This window comes from Astatotilapia calliptera, chromosome 9 (genome assembly GCF_964374335.1).
Source record: "Astatotilapia calliptera chromosome 9, fAstCal68.1, whole genome shotgun sequence".
NCBI classification, from domain to species: Eukaryota; Metazoa; Chordata; class Actinopteri; order Cichliformes; family Cichlidae; genus Astatotilapia; species Astatotilapia calliptera.
Window position 1 is genome coordinate 8,761,289 of NC_137430.1, and position 20,335 is coordinate 8,781,623.

At 41.4% G+C, this 20,335-nt stretch overlaps 1 protein-coding gene across 3 annotated transcripts in view; it reads right to left on the reverse strand.

The window, feature by feature from the left end:
* LOC113028738 (partitioning defective 3 homolog) overlaps nucleotides 1-20,335 on the reverse strand; it is a 352,394-nt gene that overhangs the window by 301,998 nt on the left and 30,061 nt on the right. For all 3 annotated transcript variants that reach the window (XM_080305923.1, XM_026179154.2, XM_080305924.1), the window contains exon 2: nucleotides 14,241-14,342. In XM_080305923.1, coding sequence (XP_080162049.1) covers nucleotides 14,241-14,342 — 102 coding nt within the window. The remainder of the gene's footprint in view (nucleotides 1-14,240; nucleotides 14,343-20,335) is intronic.

Consider the following 20,335-nt stretch of genomic DNA (forward strand, 5'->3'; position numbering starts at 1 on the left):
AATGGTTTTCATGGCTCGCGGGCTTGCTTTGGGGGCCCCAGGGAGGTGGGAACTGGCTCCGGGTCTAACAAGTTTTGGTGACATGAAAAGACTTTTAAATAGAAGTGTTGCCAGCTTCCTTTTCACAAATATGGTGACGATGATGGTCATGAATAAAACAATAACCACCTCCAATCCCCCGAAACCCAGACAGAGCCCTTTGAGTTGTTAATTGAAGCTGGAGACACAGAATTTTAAAGCAGATTCAATTATGTCAGAACTGAAGGTTATTTACTCGTTTCCCCGTAACGATATAAAAACACTTCTGTACAAACTATATTTGAACATATTTTAATGATACCAACACTTAGCAATAAATCAAGAATAAAACATTGATGTGTAACAATTACTTTGATATATTTTTAATTTTTACCTCCGAATCACCTCAAATGATCTGGTCATCTCCTGTTTTGAGCTGTAGATCACCGTGTGGAATGTCCACAACTAAGTCTACATCCACACTAGCTCGGATAAATTTGAAAACGGCGTTTTCGTCTGAAATCGCTCCGGGTCCACTCTGTTGTTTTCAGTCGTTTTCACAGAGTTGTGTGTCCACATCGAAACGGCCGAAAACGCTTACGTTCCAGTCCTGCGCATGCGTGAAATGCAAGATGATTGGACCTACCTCATTTCTGTCTGCTGCTCATTTGCTTTCCGGCTCTTTGAAACGTCGTGGCAAAATGTTGAGGACAAGCACCGAGTTTTTTAAATGGACTGACAATGAGGTGGAGTTATTGCTGCGAGTAACAAAAAAGTACAAAGTTGTAAAAGTGATCGAGAATTAAAGAATTTGAAGAAAAGCTGAAATCTTTAATTGGGCTGTCAAAATTGAGAGCAAACAAAGCAACTGCTGTATAATGCCCTCCGCTATCTTAGTTTAATTGGTCACATGACTGCATCACATGACTAAAATGTGTCATCGTTTACGAAAAGGCTCCAGGTTCGCTGTCCACACTGCGACGTGAAAACTGCGTTTTCAAATGTATCTGCTTTGGAGCGCGTTTTCAAAACGCTGCGTTTTCCTTGACCAAAAACGCCGTCTCAGTGTGGACGGGAGGCCAAAACGGAGAGAAAACGAACACGTATTTGTGTGGACATAGCCTAAGTGTTGTGGAGGAGGTAGTAGAGCTTTGTGGAAAGGAGTCTGATATAAGTCAATAACAGCAACACTGAGTTTTTGAGGATTTCCAGAACTTTTCAGTCAGTAAGTGCTGCTATTTTTGCCGCTGTTAGCTAGCATTATTGAAGCTTGAGGTGCATCCAAGGTTGTTGTTGTTTAGCAGACTCGTTTTCGGCTGTTCGGACACGGTAGGGTTGATCTGCTTATAATTGCAACAACATCAGGGATAAATAAGAATCTTTGTGTATGTTTTCCTGTGTTAGACCCATGACTTTATTACAGGAGATGAAGATCTAGGTGAGGAGGAAGAAGGATGGGTAGAGGAGAAGGAGATGACGACAAACAGATGATAAAATGTTCAAATGTATGAATCTTACATGGTCCTGTGTAGTTTAAAAGAGCTAATTGTGAACGTTCCAGATTAGTTTGAGGTGACTTATTGTCCTCCTGTTCACAGCTCTTGCTGACTAAATTCGATCATTATGCTTTACCAAAGAACATAAACTTATTTTAGCTTTCTTTTATATTGGTAGAATTTTTTTAAAGATTCAAGATTTTTTATTGTCATTATACAAGTTTAACAAAATTAAGGCAATACATCTGTTAAAGAAATCAAAGATTAGGCTAATATCACAAATTTAATCAATGCAGTTGCTGTTTGAATGGACTTTTATTAACTAATGATATTAAAAGCTCTCTGACAACAGGGACAGCAAAGAGACAAATCCCTCTGACCAGCGGCTGTGGAGGCGACGAGCACGTAGCGTTTCAGCATGTCTGTAAGCCTTCAGTATTTTAGCAGAACGGGACATAATCTGAAGAGGTCTTTAGCCTTTTCTCACGAGAAGACAAGGCAATGAGAGCACACAACCATGGTGTTAGAGGGGATTCAGTCTTCTGTCTGCTACAATATGCCTGTCTAAAGCTCTCCAAACCAGGCTTAGCTTCCCGGCCCTGGCATCGCCTCCCTCCGTCTCCGTGCCAGTGTCAACTTCAGCACGGTGCAGTGCCAACCGCCAGCACCAGACTCGGCTTAGCTTGTGGCGATGCCAGCTCCACACTTTTTAGCATCTTTTCCTCTGGATGCTTTTCTCGTCTCTCGTCCCATTTGTTCATTATTTTTTATCTCTCCTTCTTTATACTTTGTCCATATTTTCTTTACTTATTCAGATACGTCAACCATGCTCATACAAGTTTCTGTATCCGGTGGTTCGGGGTAAAAGCTGCTGTGTTTGCACATGTGCTTTACCAACACTTCCGTCTTCCATTAGCCTCCAGGCCACACGCACATTTATACTAATTACTATAATATTTAAATCCACACAGCGCTCAAAATCCCAAGTAGCTTGGTATATGTCATATACCCTGTAATAAATTAATGCAGTCTAAGAAACAGCGCTTTGCCTTCCCGAGTCTATTTGAAAGCCAATTTTCAGACACAACCTTGGAGTGACTTTGGATCTGTGAGGGTAATTATATATGGTTCTGAAGAGAAGTAGTCAAGTGTTGAAAACAGCCACTCACGGTCTGGAGACTCTTGAGACAAAAGCTACAGAGGCTTACTTGTCATGCAGAGGAGACACGCGCTTGGTTTAACAAGGACTTGAGAAGCAGCGGGGTGAGAGGGAAATAGGTCTATATTCAAAATAAGCAATTGATGGTAGATTAAACTTTTCTGTTTAAGATTGTGGTTTCTGTTGAACTCGTTCTGACTTTGTGTAAGTCGTTTTCAAGCTGGCAATCATAGCCTATAGAGCCCCACGAAGAATGCACCATTGCCCCCATGAGGTGAGGTGGAAATGGCTCGCGTGGGGAGACGATGCTTTTCTCTGAAATGGTACCGAACTCACAACAGCCACATAATGAGGCAATAAAGATAAAAAGCAAAGAAACCAAACCAATACCTCACACTGGCTCATGCCAGTGGGCCTTGCGGGCGCAGCGCTCGCCACATAACAGAGAAAATCGACTCCTTTGTTATGTTAGTGCTCCTAGGAACATCTCTCCAGGGGGTTTTGAGAGGCCTGCAGGATCCCAGTAGGGGGGGTGTCTGTATCTGTCACCTCTGTTTAGGGCCTGTCTCATGGCGCCTGACCCAAATCAGCCCCCTGGGGCAATGCCGGGCCCCTCCACAAGACTTTGCCGCTGCAGATAATAGGCTTGTTTGGCAAAGTGTCCAGACACTGAAAGCAAAGCAGCCCTGACAGCTGTCAACCAGAACCAACATCCTCCTGCGTGACACACGACCATACACAGCTCAAGGATGAGAGTGTGCGCGTGTATGTGTGTATGTTCAGGATCATTTTCTACACAGGCGTGTTCGAGAGCAGAGGTTGCTTTGGCACAGCCTATCCAGAGCTTTGGTTAAACGGCCTGGCATTTCCAGACAGTATTCGGGGTTCCAGACGCAACGTCAGGAGCGATTTGGCGCATCGGCAAAAGTCTCTTCCTGTAGGGGAGCTGTCACGCAGGAGAAATCAAAGACACCTACATGACTAGCTGGATTTCCTCTGAGCTGAGAAACAGACTCGGTGACATGACCCACTTTTACCAGTTTTAAAGAAACCCACTGTGGAAGATGGAGGAGTTGCCTGCTGCTTTGCAATATGGAGCAATAACATTCTTACCCCAGGCACAGGGCTGTGTATGTCACGCTGCATACGCCGTACAGCTGAAGCTGTGTTTTTGTCAACAAGAATGGACTAACGCCATCCATACTGGTGGCTCAGCACGTCTAAAATAGCAGCTTCAGCAGATTCGCTGGGCTTGTATTACCTTATCTCAGCTTCATAACCACAACATGACCTTTGTTCCACATCAATACATGAAAATGGTTCGTCAGACAGAGAGACTTCATCTCATCTGGCACACACTGGACTCGGTACAGCAGACGCAACCTTGGAATGACATTCTGTCTACAACTTAGAAAGCTACTAAAAACACTGATGACAAATTAAAGGAAAAACCTGAACCATGGAATCCTGTAGGGGATTCAATGATTTTGGCTCATTTTTGGCCCCTCAGAGAGAGGGGTCACTGCAAATCAATTCCCAAAACTTGGAGAATCCAACCCATAAAGGAAAAACTCTATTTTATTATATGCATTACCAATTCAAAATGCATTGCACTTTATAGGACAACCTGGGCCGGGCAATACTGTGATTTTGCACAGATGTGAGACCAATTTCCCGCTTAAAGCATTACTTTACAGAAAACAATCTGCACGTTTTAGATACTTAGCCCACATGGGCTCACAAGATGCCAAAATACACAGCAGTGATGGCACTTGCAGTATTATAAAAACATAAGAACAACGCTTCTTCCATTACTCTGCAAACAAAGAACTGCTCTGGATTGTCTCCTATGCCACGCTGAACAAATAACAATCAGCCAGACAAAAGCTGCCCTTCCAAAAACAACCCCCCAAAAGCTCAAGTTTCTTGTGATCATTCGTCTAGAGGAGCTTGTCAGAAAATAAGGACACGGCGTAGCCCTTTAATCAGTGCAAAATGAGCAATGAAAACATGAAAGGCCTCATGTAGTAAACAGTCTTCTTGCTACCGAAGAGACGAGTAAACCTGCTGGTTTCTGTAACTAATGTATGTACCTGAGTGTAACAGCGCACACGGAGAGTTTCCTCACTTTGGATGTCTTTTTGCACGCGATAAGCACAAAGACTGCGGCTGCAATGGGCATCTCATCACAGCGAGGGAATACGACCGCATAACTGAGAGGGAGGGCGTTTCTGAAAAATTACAACGGTGCTCGACAAATCTTTCCCGAGTAAGTGAAGTTTAAAAAACTAGGAAGCAAATAAACAAGCACGAGCAGACAATAAATCCAAAGCCCCAGAGGAAAATGAAATGAAAAACTGCTTGCTGCCGCCCACAAGCCTCCGAGCGGAGCAACGGAGGTGAGGATAAAAATCCGCCAGCGCGCTGAGCCTTTTAAGACGCAGAGCTGACTTGGGTCCTTACAGGCTAATTACAGCTGACTGCGGCAGGGCGTGTGTCTGTGGAGATGTATGTGTGTGGGTATGTGTGACTATTTCTGGGTGTGAGTTCTTGTGTGAGCACGATGTCTCACTTGGTATTGAATGCTCCTTTATGGTCTTTATAGTTAAGAAGACATTTGGACTTTACTGTAGCCAGGAGACGTATCTGTGATGCTAGTTTCATTAGCAGCAGTAACATAGATAAAACAAAAGTATATAACTACTAGTTGCCTCAATCTTGACATCACTGTGGAGTTATGTATCAGCTTATCTGTTTCTGTTTTTCCAAAGCAGAAACAGGTCCTGGTGGTTCACAGAGAACCAGAGAAACTGTAAAGAAAGATGATAGTCTGTCAAGCCACAAGAGGGCAGCATCTGGGCTCCAACTCATTGATGACACATAACTACGTCAGAAATGAGTCAGGTTTCAGCGCAGATCACAAACCTTAGTGTAGCCACAGGAAACTCATAAATACAGCACACATTGTGACTACATCTCAGATTGATCATTGCATGAGTTTGGTTTCTGTGGAGTCATTACATTATCACAGTAAAAGACGGACTTGTACTTACATAGCTGTATTTTTCTGTTACTGAGCACTCAAAGCAAGTTTTACTACAAGCCTCCATCACCCAGCTACACACTCCATGGATGGGGCAACTTCAGTTTCAGCATCTTGGACCTGAGGACACTTTGACATGGAGTAGCTGGGGATCGAACCACCAAACCAAGCTACAAATTGGGAGACGACCTGCTCTACAAACTGAACCATGGCACGTTTGGACATTTAACCTCTACTTTTAAAGCAAAGACAGAGGAAACTTTATCATGCTCCGTTGCAAAAATCAAATTGGTCTCAGTGGATTCTTAAATCTTTCATGAAGTACTGCACAAGTCAAATTAACCACAACATCAGCTAAACTCAAGATGTCCAGAAAAAGAGAAGAATAAATGCAGCTTAGTGCAAGTCTGGAATCTCAGAGACAGTCCAACCATACAGTCTTCAACGTATGCCAACAAACAGGCCTTGTTCACACACTCGTGCGCACACACACACACACACACACACACACACACACACACACAGACAAACAGAGTAATTAGTCTTTGATTTCCCCTGGCAGCGCCCTGGTACCAGGGGAAGCTGCTGGGACCCTGCTTTAGCCTTGGCTAATTTCACTCACGGCTTGATCTCGACCCAGCACAGGTGCCCACTTGGCACTCGACTGGCGTTGCTATGGCAATGCCAACTTCAGGGGCCAAGAAAATGCCAATTGTCCAAGGGGCTCAACCACAGAGACCATGGATATGATGCTCATTATAAACAGGACACATAAGCAACAAAAGAAGAAAGCAGTCAAGTCTGGACAGTCAGGCTACATCTCTTTTTCTTTTAGGAAATGCCATGTGCCTGTCACTCTGAGGCCGGCACCCATTCCTAGGAACAAACAAAACAAAAAACGTCATTCTGTGCAGCAGGCAGGATACAGACAATAGGGGGAACCACCGTAACCTAGGCTTGAGCGCCTCTTTGTGGTTCACAAGTGTCACTGCAATACCTGCAGCTCTGCGTCTGCATGCACCTGCTGTAAAACACAAAACACCACACTGCTGATTCAGGTACCTCAGCTATAATGACTTTTTCCTGTTAATGGCTTAAGGAATCACCCTTCACCCCTGCACTCATTAAGCCCAGGGACAGGCTCACTTTGTCTAACCGCTGTTCACAAGGAAGTGCCAGCCTTTAAGCGACAAGGGGAACAACGTCGTTTGAATTATCTTCATTTATCGAGTCTAAAGGTATAATGCTGGAGAACTGAAGCGCTGAAAGGTAATAAAGAGGAATGTAGGAACAGACATGAGAGAGCTCATACTGTACTTGAGTATCCCAGGTAAGCATCTTTCTTTCCTGCCACAGTTGCAGCTTCATAGCTCTCATGAGATGTGAACTATTAAACTGGATTTGCCTCTCAGCATAACCATTGCACATACAGGCCCATGTTTTGCATGTTCCCTGATCTGCAATTCATTTGATTCACCATTTAGCTCAAAGAACTCTGTAGTCGGTAATCAGACAATACGTTTGTCTAGTGCCACAACAATTTTGACAGACCATACATTGTAATCGCTAATGTAGTAGACTCATTTCCCTGTAATGAGCATTTAACTTGAATCTAATTTCATTTAATTGGCCATATCACAGACATTTCCTGCTTTTATGAACTCATTTCATCAGGCACATATTGTGAATTTCTTACTTAAGGCCATCTTCCAACCAGAAGCCTTTCTAATTGCCGCACTGGCATCTGGTGTATGCATAAAGTGCCTACATCGCAGTCATTTCTAGCTGTGAAGCAGCAATTTGATGGCTACCAGAATTAATTTTTCACAGTTTACCCTAAGGCAGAGCTACATCAGAGTTTACCCACTCCTCTTTACAACTGACTTTTCTTGTGTTTGTATCTTAGTACTTATTTGCCAAGAGCCTAATTCAGTGAAGAAACCAGTTTGATTTGAGCGTTGTGACATGGCAGGAGCAGCTATCAGAGGTTGGTACAGAGTGGTCATATGGGATGGACGTTGTTAGCAACATTACTCAGGTAGGCTGTGTTTACACAATGCTCAACCCCAAATGTGTGGCAAGAAAATCTGCACCACACATCACCACCAGCATGAACCATTGATAAGGTAGGAAGAATCAATGGTTTCATGTCGGCTGAACCAAGTTCTGATCCTACCATCTGAATGTCACAGCACAAATCAAGACTCAAGACAAGCTATCGTTTTTGTAATCTTCTATTCTCCAGTGTAAATTGTTCGTGGCTGACACAAGAAGATATAATGTGGTCTTGTAGCCCATCATGTTGTAGACATGTTGCTTGGTCATGCTCTTCTGCATACATTGGTTGTAACAAATGGTTATTCCAGTTACTGTTGCTTTCCTGTCACCTCAAAGCAATCTGCCAATTCTCCTTTGATCTCTGATATAAACAAGACATTTTCATCCAGAGAGCTGTTGCTAACTGCATATTTTCTTTTCTCCAGACCTTTCTCTGCAAGTCAAACAGATGGCTGTGTGGGAAAATCCCAGTAGATTAGCAGTTTCTAAAATACTCCCACTCAACTGGCACCAACAACCACACTACAAAGTCACTTAAAATCACCTTTCTTCCCCATTGTGATGCTAGTGCTGAACTTCAGCAGTTTAACTTGACCATGTCTAAATCTCCAAATGCTATGGCTGCCAAATAATTGGCTCATTAGATATTTTAACTTATGAGCAGTCAAACAGTGTACCAAATGAAGTGGTCTGTGAGTGCACATAAACAGCACAACTAAGGCCCTATTTACACATTTCATTCACGTGTTTCATATTCAGATAAAATCTAAATGAGAAACTTTGATTTGAACATATTTGCACTTTTTGTTTTATCCTTCAGTATCCTAACGAGGGTAAACCTGCTAATGAGATAAATTAATAAGATGAGTTATGGCAATAACATTTTAGCTAGCAACAGTTTAGCTAGCATTTGCTAACAATCCATAAAATAACAAACAAGCTGTGAATAAATACTAGATAAATAAATACTAATACTAAAGGGGTAACCTAATTTTTTTGTTGTTCTGAATAGACGCTATTTTTCCATTATATTTCAATCATGTGTTCATCATCTGAAAACATTAATAGGTTTTTATTGGGTGTTACAGAGATCCCATACCATCATGGTATCAGAAAAGTTGATACTTTACTTATTTTTGCTAAGAATAGCAACTTACTTGGCAAAAATGATCTTTATTATTCTTATTATTTTGCTATTCATTTTGCTAGTTTTTATTATATTTTTTTCCCTTTCTGGGGAAGGCAAAAAAGCCCTAATCACACAGGGAGCCAATAAATGCGCAGACAGACAAATGCATTTTTGCACCTGCAAATGAACAGTTTGAATGTGATTTCAAGACACAGTCTTCTGATCCTAATTTGTTTCAGTGGAAATATCAAAATTAGGTTTGTAGCTGCTAACCTACTGCTCATAATACACTTCGGTCAGGTGGTGGCAGTGTGCACCAAAAAGCCAGTGTGGAAGCTGCTATCAATTTTAAATGAGCCACTAATGTGTTAGCTTTACTGCAATATACTAGATAATAGTACAATAGCAGAGATTATTAGTAATAGACAAAAATACAAGTGATATTGTTAGGAGATTACTGATCTGACTACTGACTTCAGCCTAAATTTCAGTCAAAGAGTAATCTTAATAACATCTAAAATCTAAATATAACCCCAACTCGTCACTATCATTGTATCAGAATGATTTTTAAAGGAAGAATTGAAGACATGAAGTTCAGCTTCACACTTGAAACAAACCGAGATCAGCAACAGGGTCATGTGTGCAACACAAAACCAAAAACACCCCAGTTGTACAAATACACTCGTACACCTCATGCATGTGAAATGGAAGCTGTTGATCAGTATGAAGATCTATGGAGCGGACACGGGCAGGCTGCAGCATGCAGCTCTATGACTGCACATGAATCACAGCATGATAATCTGACTGCTGAACCTGAGCCAGATATCACTCACTCACAGACACACACACACACACACACACACACACACACACACACACACACACACACACACAGAGCACTGTTGGGAGGACATGACGTGCTCCTAACAGTAGAGCCACCGAAACTTGAAAGGAGTGAGATCATTCATGCTTTAGTCACACATTCACATTGAAATTCCTGTCGCGTAGATGCATGCACATACGCAGTTCTATTTTATGCAGATGAAGACAACAGAATAATATCTATGATACAACCTGTCTAATCGATTTTTTTCCTTAAAAAGCACCAAAAAATGAGCCTTAATGAGAAAACCAAGGAAAAAAGGCACCAAACATGATGAAGAAGTAAAGCTTAGAAGTCTAAACATCCAACACATTCAAAAGACAAACTGTGTCAGCCCTTCATATCCTTCCACTGCTCAAAGATCTGACTCCCTACTTCATCAAACAGATCAACCCTCACACCAACTCCATGAATAACTCTTTCATAGCTTTCCAAATGCACTTAATACCTGTATCCGTTCTGATTAGCAGGGAAAGGCTTGGATTTATTTAAGATAAGCAGGAACATAATCTCTGCTGTTGTGACATTTTAATATTGTCCACTCTACGTAAAGAGACATCATCGTGCTTTTTCTGATCAGAAATGTTCCAAAACATGTTACTCAAGAAATGGGTGGACATCACCATCATGGGTGAATATTCTACAGGTTGCTTTCCCAACATTTATTTTAAGATGTTTTGGTAGGAAAGGCGAATAACACACAGGAAAACCCTGCAGCAGCCTTGGGCACATAGGTGAGCAGTGAGCTACAGCACCGCCCTCCCTACATAGCTTTAGGCAATCCACCTTTGTCAGCAGTGCATTTCCAAATCATGTATTTTATTTCTGACAATCTATTTTTATTTCCCGTGTCAAGATAACGTCTTTAAAATTCAGCTTTTGCATTTACATGTCACAGAAATCGTTACGAACATCAGCAAATTATAAACAGCAAACATGGAGAAAACTAGCAGCATCAGTCCTCTTGAGAGAAAAACAAACAGCGGTAACCAATCAAGAGGTTTGTGTGGACGTATTGTCTACAGGTGTGGTTGGTTTATAGTGTTCAATATTACAGGCTACATCTTTTACAGTTAAATTATGTCATTTAAACTCCGTTTTAAACACTGAACTTTGACTTTGCAGTTCATCTGCAATGATACAGCACTGTAGACACGCTACGTGGGCTATTAACCAGAATATGCACAGACTGAAATGGACAGGACCATGTTTATCAAGGGCGCAGGTTATTTGTGATATCTCCTAAATTCCTGACTAATAGTCCTGTTTGAACTGCACCAATGTGACATGTCAGAGAGTAAACGGAAAGAAACGCGGAGCTGGAAAATTTCTGCTGAAGCTTATAACATCGCCAGCACGTCTGACTACAAATCTCGGCTGCAAAAGGACTATGCCATCTCCACATACACATTCATTCAAACAACATAGCACAAAGCTTTGTGGTTCACATATATCAGGAGAAAACCTAACGTTTGTACAGCACAAGCGTTTTCCTGCCCTGGAAGTATTCACACATACAAGAATGTGTTGTCATTACCAGGTTAAAATGGGCTTGTTAGGAGGTTAGACAGTAAAAGAAGGAGGGTTAGTAGATTAGGGAAAGAACTGGACAGACTGGATTTACCTCTACAGCTGCAACCACACACACAGACACACAAAGGAGCAAACACCCACGCACCGAGATAAAGTCATTCAAACAGAGCTGTTCCACCAGTTTGAAGTTGGCTGTTCCAGTCGACTGCCAGCTGACTTTCTGACACTGCACTCTGTCATTTGGTAACTATCAACACAGTATTACTACAGCATGTTGGTCTTGTGACCAGAGAGTCACTGTTTACTTTTTAGGCCGAATGTCTACCACAGGTGTAGAGCAGGCTAACCTGTTAGAACTAACTACTGACAGTTACATGAAAATATTTAAAAAAAATTATCAGCAAGGCAGCTAAAAATGTTATGTCAGCAAATTTCATTTTTTCCCTAAATTCTCTATTCTGCCGTCAATGAGAAGGTACTTATGCCGTATGACCACCAGGGGGAGCAGGAATCACAGCATCAGAACAAACTGAGGCTCTTGAAAGGTCAAAAATGTATACAGAACTGCCACATTTGTTTCTTCTTTCTTTGCATTTTTCCAGCCAAATACCACCGATGTTGTAAAATAAGAGAAGAATAAAAAAAATAAATAAAAAATTAGAAACCAGTGTTTCAGGCAGCAGGTGCAAAACAGCTGCTCTCCCCAATGATCCCACCTGATGTGTAACCATGGCACCCACCACATAGTCATTGTCAGGTGTATAGAGGTGTATAGCTGCCTGAAACACACCATGTCTCATCCTCGCACAAATGTCCACACGAGATCAAAAAGAATGCGCACGTCAAAGAGAAAGAAACAACTATGTCACCTACTAGCTTTGCAGACTTGCTCAACATCACAGTATCTGCTGTGGGAAGCGATCCGTTTACCATAAAACAGGGGGACAAAACACAGTGTTGCTGAGAAAGATATAGTATCAGATTTCAGTGATAACGCTGGCTCCAGGGCATCAGACAGAGCAAGAAAACAGAGCAGATAGGAATTAAAGATTACATGTTCAATTGAAACCTGGATGATTCATAGCCTTTTTAATGTGTGGTGGCCCTGTTAGCTTTAGTGGAAGACATCTCTGAAAAGGTGTGAACACCGGATGTGAACAATCATCCACATGATGCCAACACCAGGATAAACTGCAGTGACTAACAGTAGGTGGCTAATGCCCTTGCGATGAATTGGAATATATTTTAAATGATTTTGAATTACTAACCATCTGCACCTGCTTGCAATATGATTTCATTTAATAATTGAAATGACCTGAAAAGTGGTGATTTTTATGGCACACATTAAAGCCAAAGAGCTAGTGACTCAGGTGTAGCCAGCACTGTTCCCATGGGAAGGAGGCAGTGGGGCTGTGGGTAATCGTTTACACTTGTCTAGTGGGTGGGGAGGGGTGGGTAGTGTGATGTCATAAAGCCTCATAGATTTTGCCCACACAATCTCCCAGTGCATCCGGTAAGAATTCACAGGGCTTCACTTGTTTCACTGTGCTTGAAATTCTAGTAAATATATTAAAACTGAAACACAGTAAAATAAGAAGTACATAAGCATTTACAGCCTTTGCTCAATACTTTGTTGAAGCACCTTTGAACATGATGCTACAAGCTTGGCACACCTGTTTTTGGGTAGTTTCTTCCATTCTTCTTTGCAGACCCTCCCGAGTTTCAGTGCATAGCCAACCATTCTCAAATCTCTCCAGAGATGTTCAACAGGGTTCAACATACAGAGTGGTCCCAAAGCCACTCCTTCGTTATCTTGGCTGTGTGGTTTGGGTCATTGTCTTGTTGCAAGATAAACCTTCAGTCTGAGGTCTAGAGCACTCTGGAGCAGATTATCATCAAGGCAGCATTGATCTCTCCCTTGACACTGACGAGTCTTCCAGATCCTGCCGCTGCATAGCATCCCCACAGCATGACGCTGCCACCACTATGCTTCACTGTAGAGATGGCATCAAGCAGGTTCCCTTTCTAGACATTACGTTTCGCATTCATCCAAAAAAAAAGTTCAATTTGTTTAATCAGGCCAGAGGCTGTAGTTTCTCTACTCTGGCCTGGAGTCCTTCTGGTGGCCTATAGACAATTCCTTGGACTTCATGGCTTGGTTTGTGCTCTCACATGCACTCTTAACTATGAGACTTTATACATTAGGTTCCATAGCTAACACTGCCAATCAACTGAATTTACCAAACATCTGATAGGTGATCAGTGCACACAGGATGCACCTGAGCTCAAATGTGAGTGTTATGGAAAAGGCTGTTAATACTTCTGTGCATGTTACATGTTTCCTGTTTTGGTTTTTAAATAACTTTGCAAGAATTCCATGCAATTTTTTTTTCACTTTGTCAGTATGGGGTATTGTGTGCAGTATTCTGAGGTGAAAAATAATGTAACCCATTTTGGAATAAGGCTGTAACAGAACAAAATGTGGAAGAAGTGAATGCTTCCTGGATGCACTGAATATCAGTAAACACAGAAATACAGTGCCTCCTTGCACACAAAGTGGAGCCTTGAATGTAAAACAGTCTGCAAATATGAAATCTGCAGAGTACTTCCAACAGGCTGAACTGATTAAGCAGAGAACACGGTGAGCAGTTTACTGCTCTGCAAGGTTTAAGCAACGGTGACAGCAAAAACAGTCAGGTGTAATCATAAGCACATGTCAGTGAAACCTTTGTGGTACAGCCAAGGCTTTATGCACAAACATTTTAGAGTTCAGATAATACTTTTTTCTGCCTACAAGGAAAGGCTGAATGAAAATGAGAAGAGATAGAATAACAGGACAGTGTGGCAAATAAACAAATACAATGTGCAATCAGCTATGCAAACATATTCTTTCTCGCAATCTAACACCGACTTCGACTCACCCTATCTTTGTCATCCACCACATCGCACAGCATATCATCCTGGTCCAAAATACCACCATCGCCATGTTCCAACCTGTTCACCTGAACCCAGTAGCTGGGGTCCTAGGAGAGGAGAAAAAAAAAGGAGTTAAAGTATAATCTGTGTAAAGAGATCACCTCGATTTGTACCATATACAATCAGGATTTGTAGCATTATGTACGTAAAGCCATATATATTATAATATGATTCCCAAACCAAATGAATTAGGAGCTTGTGACTGTAGCAATCAGCTGATCTGATCGCCATGTGGTTCATATCATGATCCAGTCAGCTGGCACACAGGAGCTCTGACATAGTTATGGATTGACATCATGATAGCGGTTATGAAAAATTATAATCCCCTGCTGGATGGCCTGCAAACTAAGCATATGGCTCACATAATTTTTCATGTCGATGTAGAAAAGGGAATGCATGTGATTGACAAGGATCATCCACCCTCTTTCCAGTCAATGAATTAAAAAAAAAAACATTGCCCTTGTTTGCATATTTTAAAATATTTTTGCAGGATATCAGTATGTAAACAAAGAACCCGATAAAACAGCAATATAATCCTGCTTGCTTTTTTGGTTTGTTTTTTGTTGTTTTTCCTTTTCTTCACTTTGTCCTGTCCGAGAGTATGAGTCAGAATTGTTGTCTGAAAGCCCCAAAAGTGGAGCATTACAGCATTCACTATAACTGTGCACTTGACAGTCAGATAGCATTCATTAGCATTTTTATTTTGGGTTATACAACCTAACGGACAACACCGGGAAGGAAGGAAGGAAAGAAAGAAGGAAGGAAGGAAGGAAGGAAGGAAGGAAGGAAGGAAGGAAGGAAGGAAGGATGGAAGGAAAGAAAGAAAGAGTTAAAAAAGTAACCAATATTACAAGATATTTTTACATCCAGCAGTAGCACAAGAAAGTGTGCCTGTGGGTACACAGGTGTTCCTAAGGTCTCTCCAGTAGTGTCTAACAGTGGGTGTGTGGAGCCACAACCCCGCACCCCAGGACCTGAAGCAGGCATGGAGGAGACTCAGGGCCCAGTCCTCCAGAGGCCCTCCAGCATGAGAGCCGCAAGCAGACCACGGCAGGGACAACCGTGGCCCCCATTCAGAGAAAAGCAATACTAAACTCAGATTATTCCTAACTATTAATATTATTATGCCTTTTTCAAATGCAGACCACTTCTCCTGCACTATTCACTGCATAAGAAGAATTATAGAAGCAGTTAAGTCGAGAACAGGGACTAAATTTCAAGCTGGATGAAAAATTGTATATTTATAATGTTTCTATTTTAAGTTTTTTTCAGTCCGAAGTAAAACTAATACCTAAAAGAAAAGGAACACTTGTTCTTTCAGCTTTCTTTTCAACTAGTAAAAAACTGCTGTTTCATTATGCTCCACAATTTAATGAAATACAACATCTGTGCACAGAGCATTGATAGAAATACAGAAGATTTGGTGTTTGGCAGCTCCACCATCCTCTAAAACTACAATCATCAAAACACGAAATGAGGGAAAATCTTTTGGAAGAATGGCGAAACGTGCATTTGCTCTGAGAGACTTCCAGACGCGTGGAGAATCAACGCCAGGGTGCACTGAAGCCGTTTCGGTGCCACGTGTTGGGCAGGCACCTTAGATTTATGTTAGTTTTAGCTTTAACTGCCAAGCTTTAGCTAGCTAGGCAGATGTCTCAAGAAGAACTCAGTTACTGCACTACTTGATTTTGACCTTGATTCAGCAGTTTTAACAATTATTATGCATTCCTATGGTTTTTGGCAATTTAAAGCTTGGCAAATGTAGTTACCTCATTTTGTCTGTACAGCACTGTGTAGGCTGACATGGAAACAAGCTATGTAAAACAGCTTCACATGACATGACTGCGGGTTTGTGTACAAACAACCTGATGGAAGATTTCATGTTTATCTGTACTGGTTTAGCTTACTTTGAAATCAAAAGCTTTATTTGTCTTCTTTGATCTGTGTCATCCTCCCACATTTTGGCTTTGCCCAGTTCATAGCCTACAAGTACTAGAGCATGATAGCTCATTCAGTCAGGAGGGTAAGGAGAAACCACAGAGCCCAGTGATCGTCCTTCCTCCTTCGCTGCGTTATGAAAGAATCTTCTAACTCTTTTGTCTGGATTTTGTTCTCACCATTTCCTTCTCTCCGCTTCCCCACTTATGCATTCCCTCCAAACTGAGCTGTCTTAAGGACTGTGGTTAAATTCCTTCATGCACATCCTTGTTGTACTGAGCTCCAGTGCGGTACACCAGGGAAAATGGTCCAAATCGTGAGGGGAATGACTGTGTGGTATTTTTCCTTCCTTTTGAGGTTATTAAAAGGGAAAAGATGGCGAGTTCATCGAGTTGCTTCCAAATGACAAGACAAAAATACGTGAAGGCTTCAGAAGATAGTTGCTATTTTATTAATGTCCAACACAGTAAAATCAGTTAGCCATTACAGAAAGCAAATATAAATGTATATATGGACTGTGTTTAAAATTAATCCTTATGTAATAGTATAACAATAAAAGCAATTACAAAACACAAACTGGCTGCCAGCATTACAGAGCAATAAAGAAAAAATGTTGAAATGTTGTCATGCTGCTTGTACTGTTCCAGACTTGTTGCTCAGATAAGATTATGGGGAAGAAACATAATTCTGAGAGAAGCTCAGCCGCACAACTTAATTCCAGAAATACTCTGAAGTGATGAGGAAAAGTCAGACAAGCAATTCAGATTTTACTTACAGATACACTCCAGCCTTGCATCACTGTTCTTTGGTTCATCAGAGCCACATCTCTTAAATCTGTGTTTTAAAAAGGGTTTGGTGTAAATACTTCGATCTCAGCTAAACTCCATGAGATGGCCTCACTGCTTACCTACATGTAAGCAGTGAGAGCTCTTAAGAAGACACGGCTGGTCATGTTAACCGTTCAGCTCACGAAAAAAAACACAACCCACAACTAAATGGTGAAATCCCCTGTTTAACCTACTTCTTAGTATTACTTCTCTTCTTTCCTTCTGCAGCCCTGCGCCACAGCTGAGAATATACAGCACCGCATTAGCAACTTGAGCGTGGTACTGACGTATTTGGATTTAAACACCCTGTTATTTTTCCTTTAATGATGTCTGACAGTGTCAACGATCTGTCATGCCACTGAGCTTTTCGTGAGCCTTCCCTTAAACGCCATCACTTATACTTAAGATTTTCTGTGTTCTCTTTTTACCTCTAATGGAAAAACAAACAGTTACTTAAAGTGTAAAGACTGGTATGCAGTAAACTGGTATGCAGTAAACTGGTATGCCATCATGGACCTTCTGTAAGCGAACCACTAGTAATCCACTATGTACTTGAGCAAAGCAGTTTTATTATGTATATCCCATTTAAAAACAGGCCTGTTAAGCAGCTAAATTTTCTATACAATCAGAATGGGACAACTTTTCTCTTCCAAAAGGCAACTGGTCTTCCCGGTTCCCAAACATTTACGGACTGTAAGGCGGTAAGCTTTCTATAACTTTCAGTCACAGGGTGATTGCACAGTTCATCTGGTGAGAAACAAACTCTTTCCAAACAATGATGGTCCGGGTTAGACTGACTGTAATCACTCTCAGATAGATTGGCAAAGGTTTGCCACCCAATTCAGAAACACAGACGGGCTGCCAAGAGTACCAACGTGTTGCAATCAACCCAAGTCAGTCTGCACCAATTAGCAAAGTTTTTCTGCAACAAATCTCTTTGCAATAGGTGATCTGACTGAACTGGTTGTATTCGAGTTATGTTTGCATATCAGTACAAGGCTGGTGAGCACCTACGTCATAAGTTAAATTGCCATTCTGCAGTTTTTTTGTGGATGACTTTCTGAATTCCTGCTTCACATCCATGAGGTTCTGGGTGGATTCTGAATCTAAGCAGTCAATGTGAATCTCGCTTTAATCTGTGTATTTAGACGGTAAAAGATTTGCAACAGACAGCAGCATGTTTGTTATTTCCACCAATTTATCACAGTTAATCACCATATTATCTCCAACAGATTGGATGCAATTACCAACTTGACCTCATTCAATCACAAACTGATAGCAGACTAGATTGCAAGTTCATTGCCCAGTCGCAGTAACTTCACTTTTGCCACTGTGTCCAACCTCTGTTCTCCTTGTGAAATCTGAGGCATGTATGTCAACAAAAAGCACAGTGAAAAATGCAAACAGGTAAGATTATTATTAACTTGTAGAAACCTGTGTATCATGTGTTGAATGGTTGCATGTTACATCGCTGTCTTGGGAAGTGTGACGTCTTTTTTCCAGTGTTGCACAGTCTGAGGTTGAAGACAAAAGGCTTCAAGGGTACACGTAAGTCATGAACAAACGAACCTGAAGCCCTTCACTGTCCTTCATCATTTTATAATAGAACTAGGATTATGATGCACATACTTTGATAGTCTGTGGGATCAACAGGTCACACTGAAACCACAAGATGCCAGATGAAACTCATAAATATGACACCTGACAGGTATTTCAACATACTGTAAACACTTGGGAACTTTAACACCAGGCATTGCTGGCATTATTGTATTACAGTAATACTATCACCTAATGTTTAAATGTTTCCTCAGTAAGTCTCTAAATTACTGTCACTAGAGTCAAGAACCCGTGAAAAGGAAGTTACACTACAGAATGAGGAGAACCATGAACTTTCTTTAGGCAGCACTGCCAAAACCAACATTTGGGGAAAGCACAGGGTTTTCAGTTTCACTTTAATGATACAATGTAGCAAAGTAAAAATAACGAAAAAAATAGGCCCGACCTGCTAATCAACTTTCATAAGAACAACAGGATTTAAACATGATCCCTGTTTTGTCGAGGAGGAGACTCCAAGGTTTAAAAGACTTTTTTTTATACTTAGGTAAAAAAAAACAACAACTTACAAATAGTAAGAAAATGTATTTTGATCGATTTCTTGTAACAAGGCTTCTTGGCAATAAAACTCATTACTGACCAAGATTTATAGGCCCATTATACTTATTTTGTAATTGTTGGTTATATTGTAATCCTCATCTTTCAAAAACCACCTGAATTTGTCAAAATGGTAAAATCCAGGCGAGGTTGATTTGTTTTCCTGTTTTGAATGCCTTAAGCTACCATGATACACCAAATATTCCTGTTTTAAGTTTGTCTCTAGCCAAAACGGAAGTCTGATCACTCCTGATGCTGGTCACCAGCTTGGTCATGGGGGATGGCACCCCATTCTGTAACCAGCATTTGCTCGAGTAAGCCAGTGTGGTTGTGTTGGTCACTCAGGCACGAACGGCACGCTCAAGCTGATCCCACAAGTGTTCACTGAGGTTGAGGTCAAGACAGGCAACTCCATCTTCTCCACTCCCAAATTCATTGATGAACCTTGCTCTGTGGGTGTAAGCCGTGTCATCTAGGAGGATAGCGTTCACTCCTAGATTGCGGAAATATGGGATTGCCACTGATTGCGGAATCTCATCAGGATAACTTTCTGCATTGAAATCACCTCCAGTGATGACAAGCCTTGCTTTTTCCCATGAAGGAAATACCGCCACACACCACCACACTGCCTCCATCAAAAGCTGTTACCCTATTAGTGCACCAATCAGCAAAGCGTTCTCTGTGCATTCTCATGGGCAGAATTGAGCATCAGTAATAATCAGGGCCCAATCTGGCACCTGATTATCAGCACCTGGGGTATCAGAAGCTCAAAACAAATCAAAAAGCAGAAAAAGCAGTTTGGCAACCCACACACTCAACTTTGCTGCTCAACTAACGTAGCCAAATTTAAGGGGAAATAAACAGACTTTCAAATTGTTAAAGCAAAGAAATAATCAACCAAACACAAATTTGCTTAATTTTTGTGCTTTAATCAGATGTCAACACATGAATATTGCATTGAGCGCCTGTCCCAGTGCCCTGATTAACCACTTTTGATCTTTATTCACCCACACAATGAGTGACATGCCGCCACCCTACACCGATCAGATATCTCCTTCTGAGATTCAGCCTAAAAAGGTGAGAGACAGAAAACACAGAGGCTGTTTGTTGTCTGTGTCACAAGC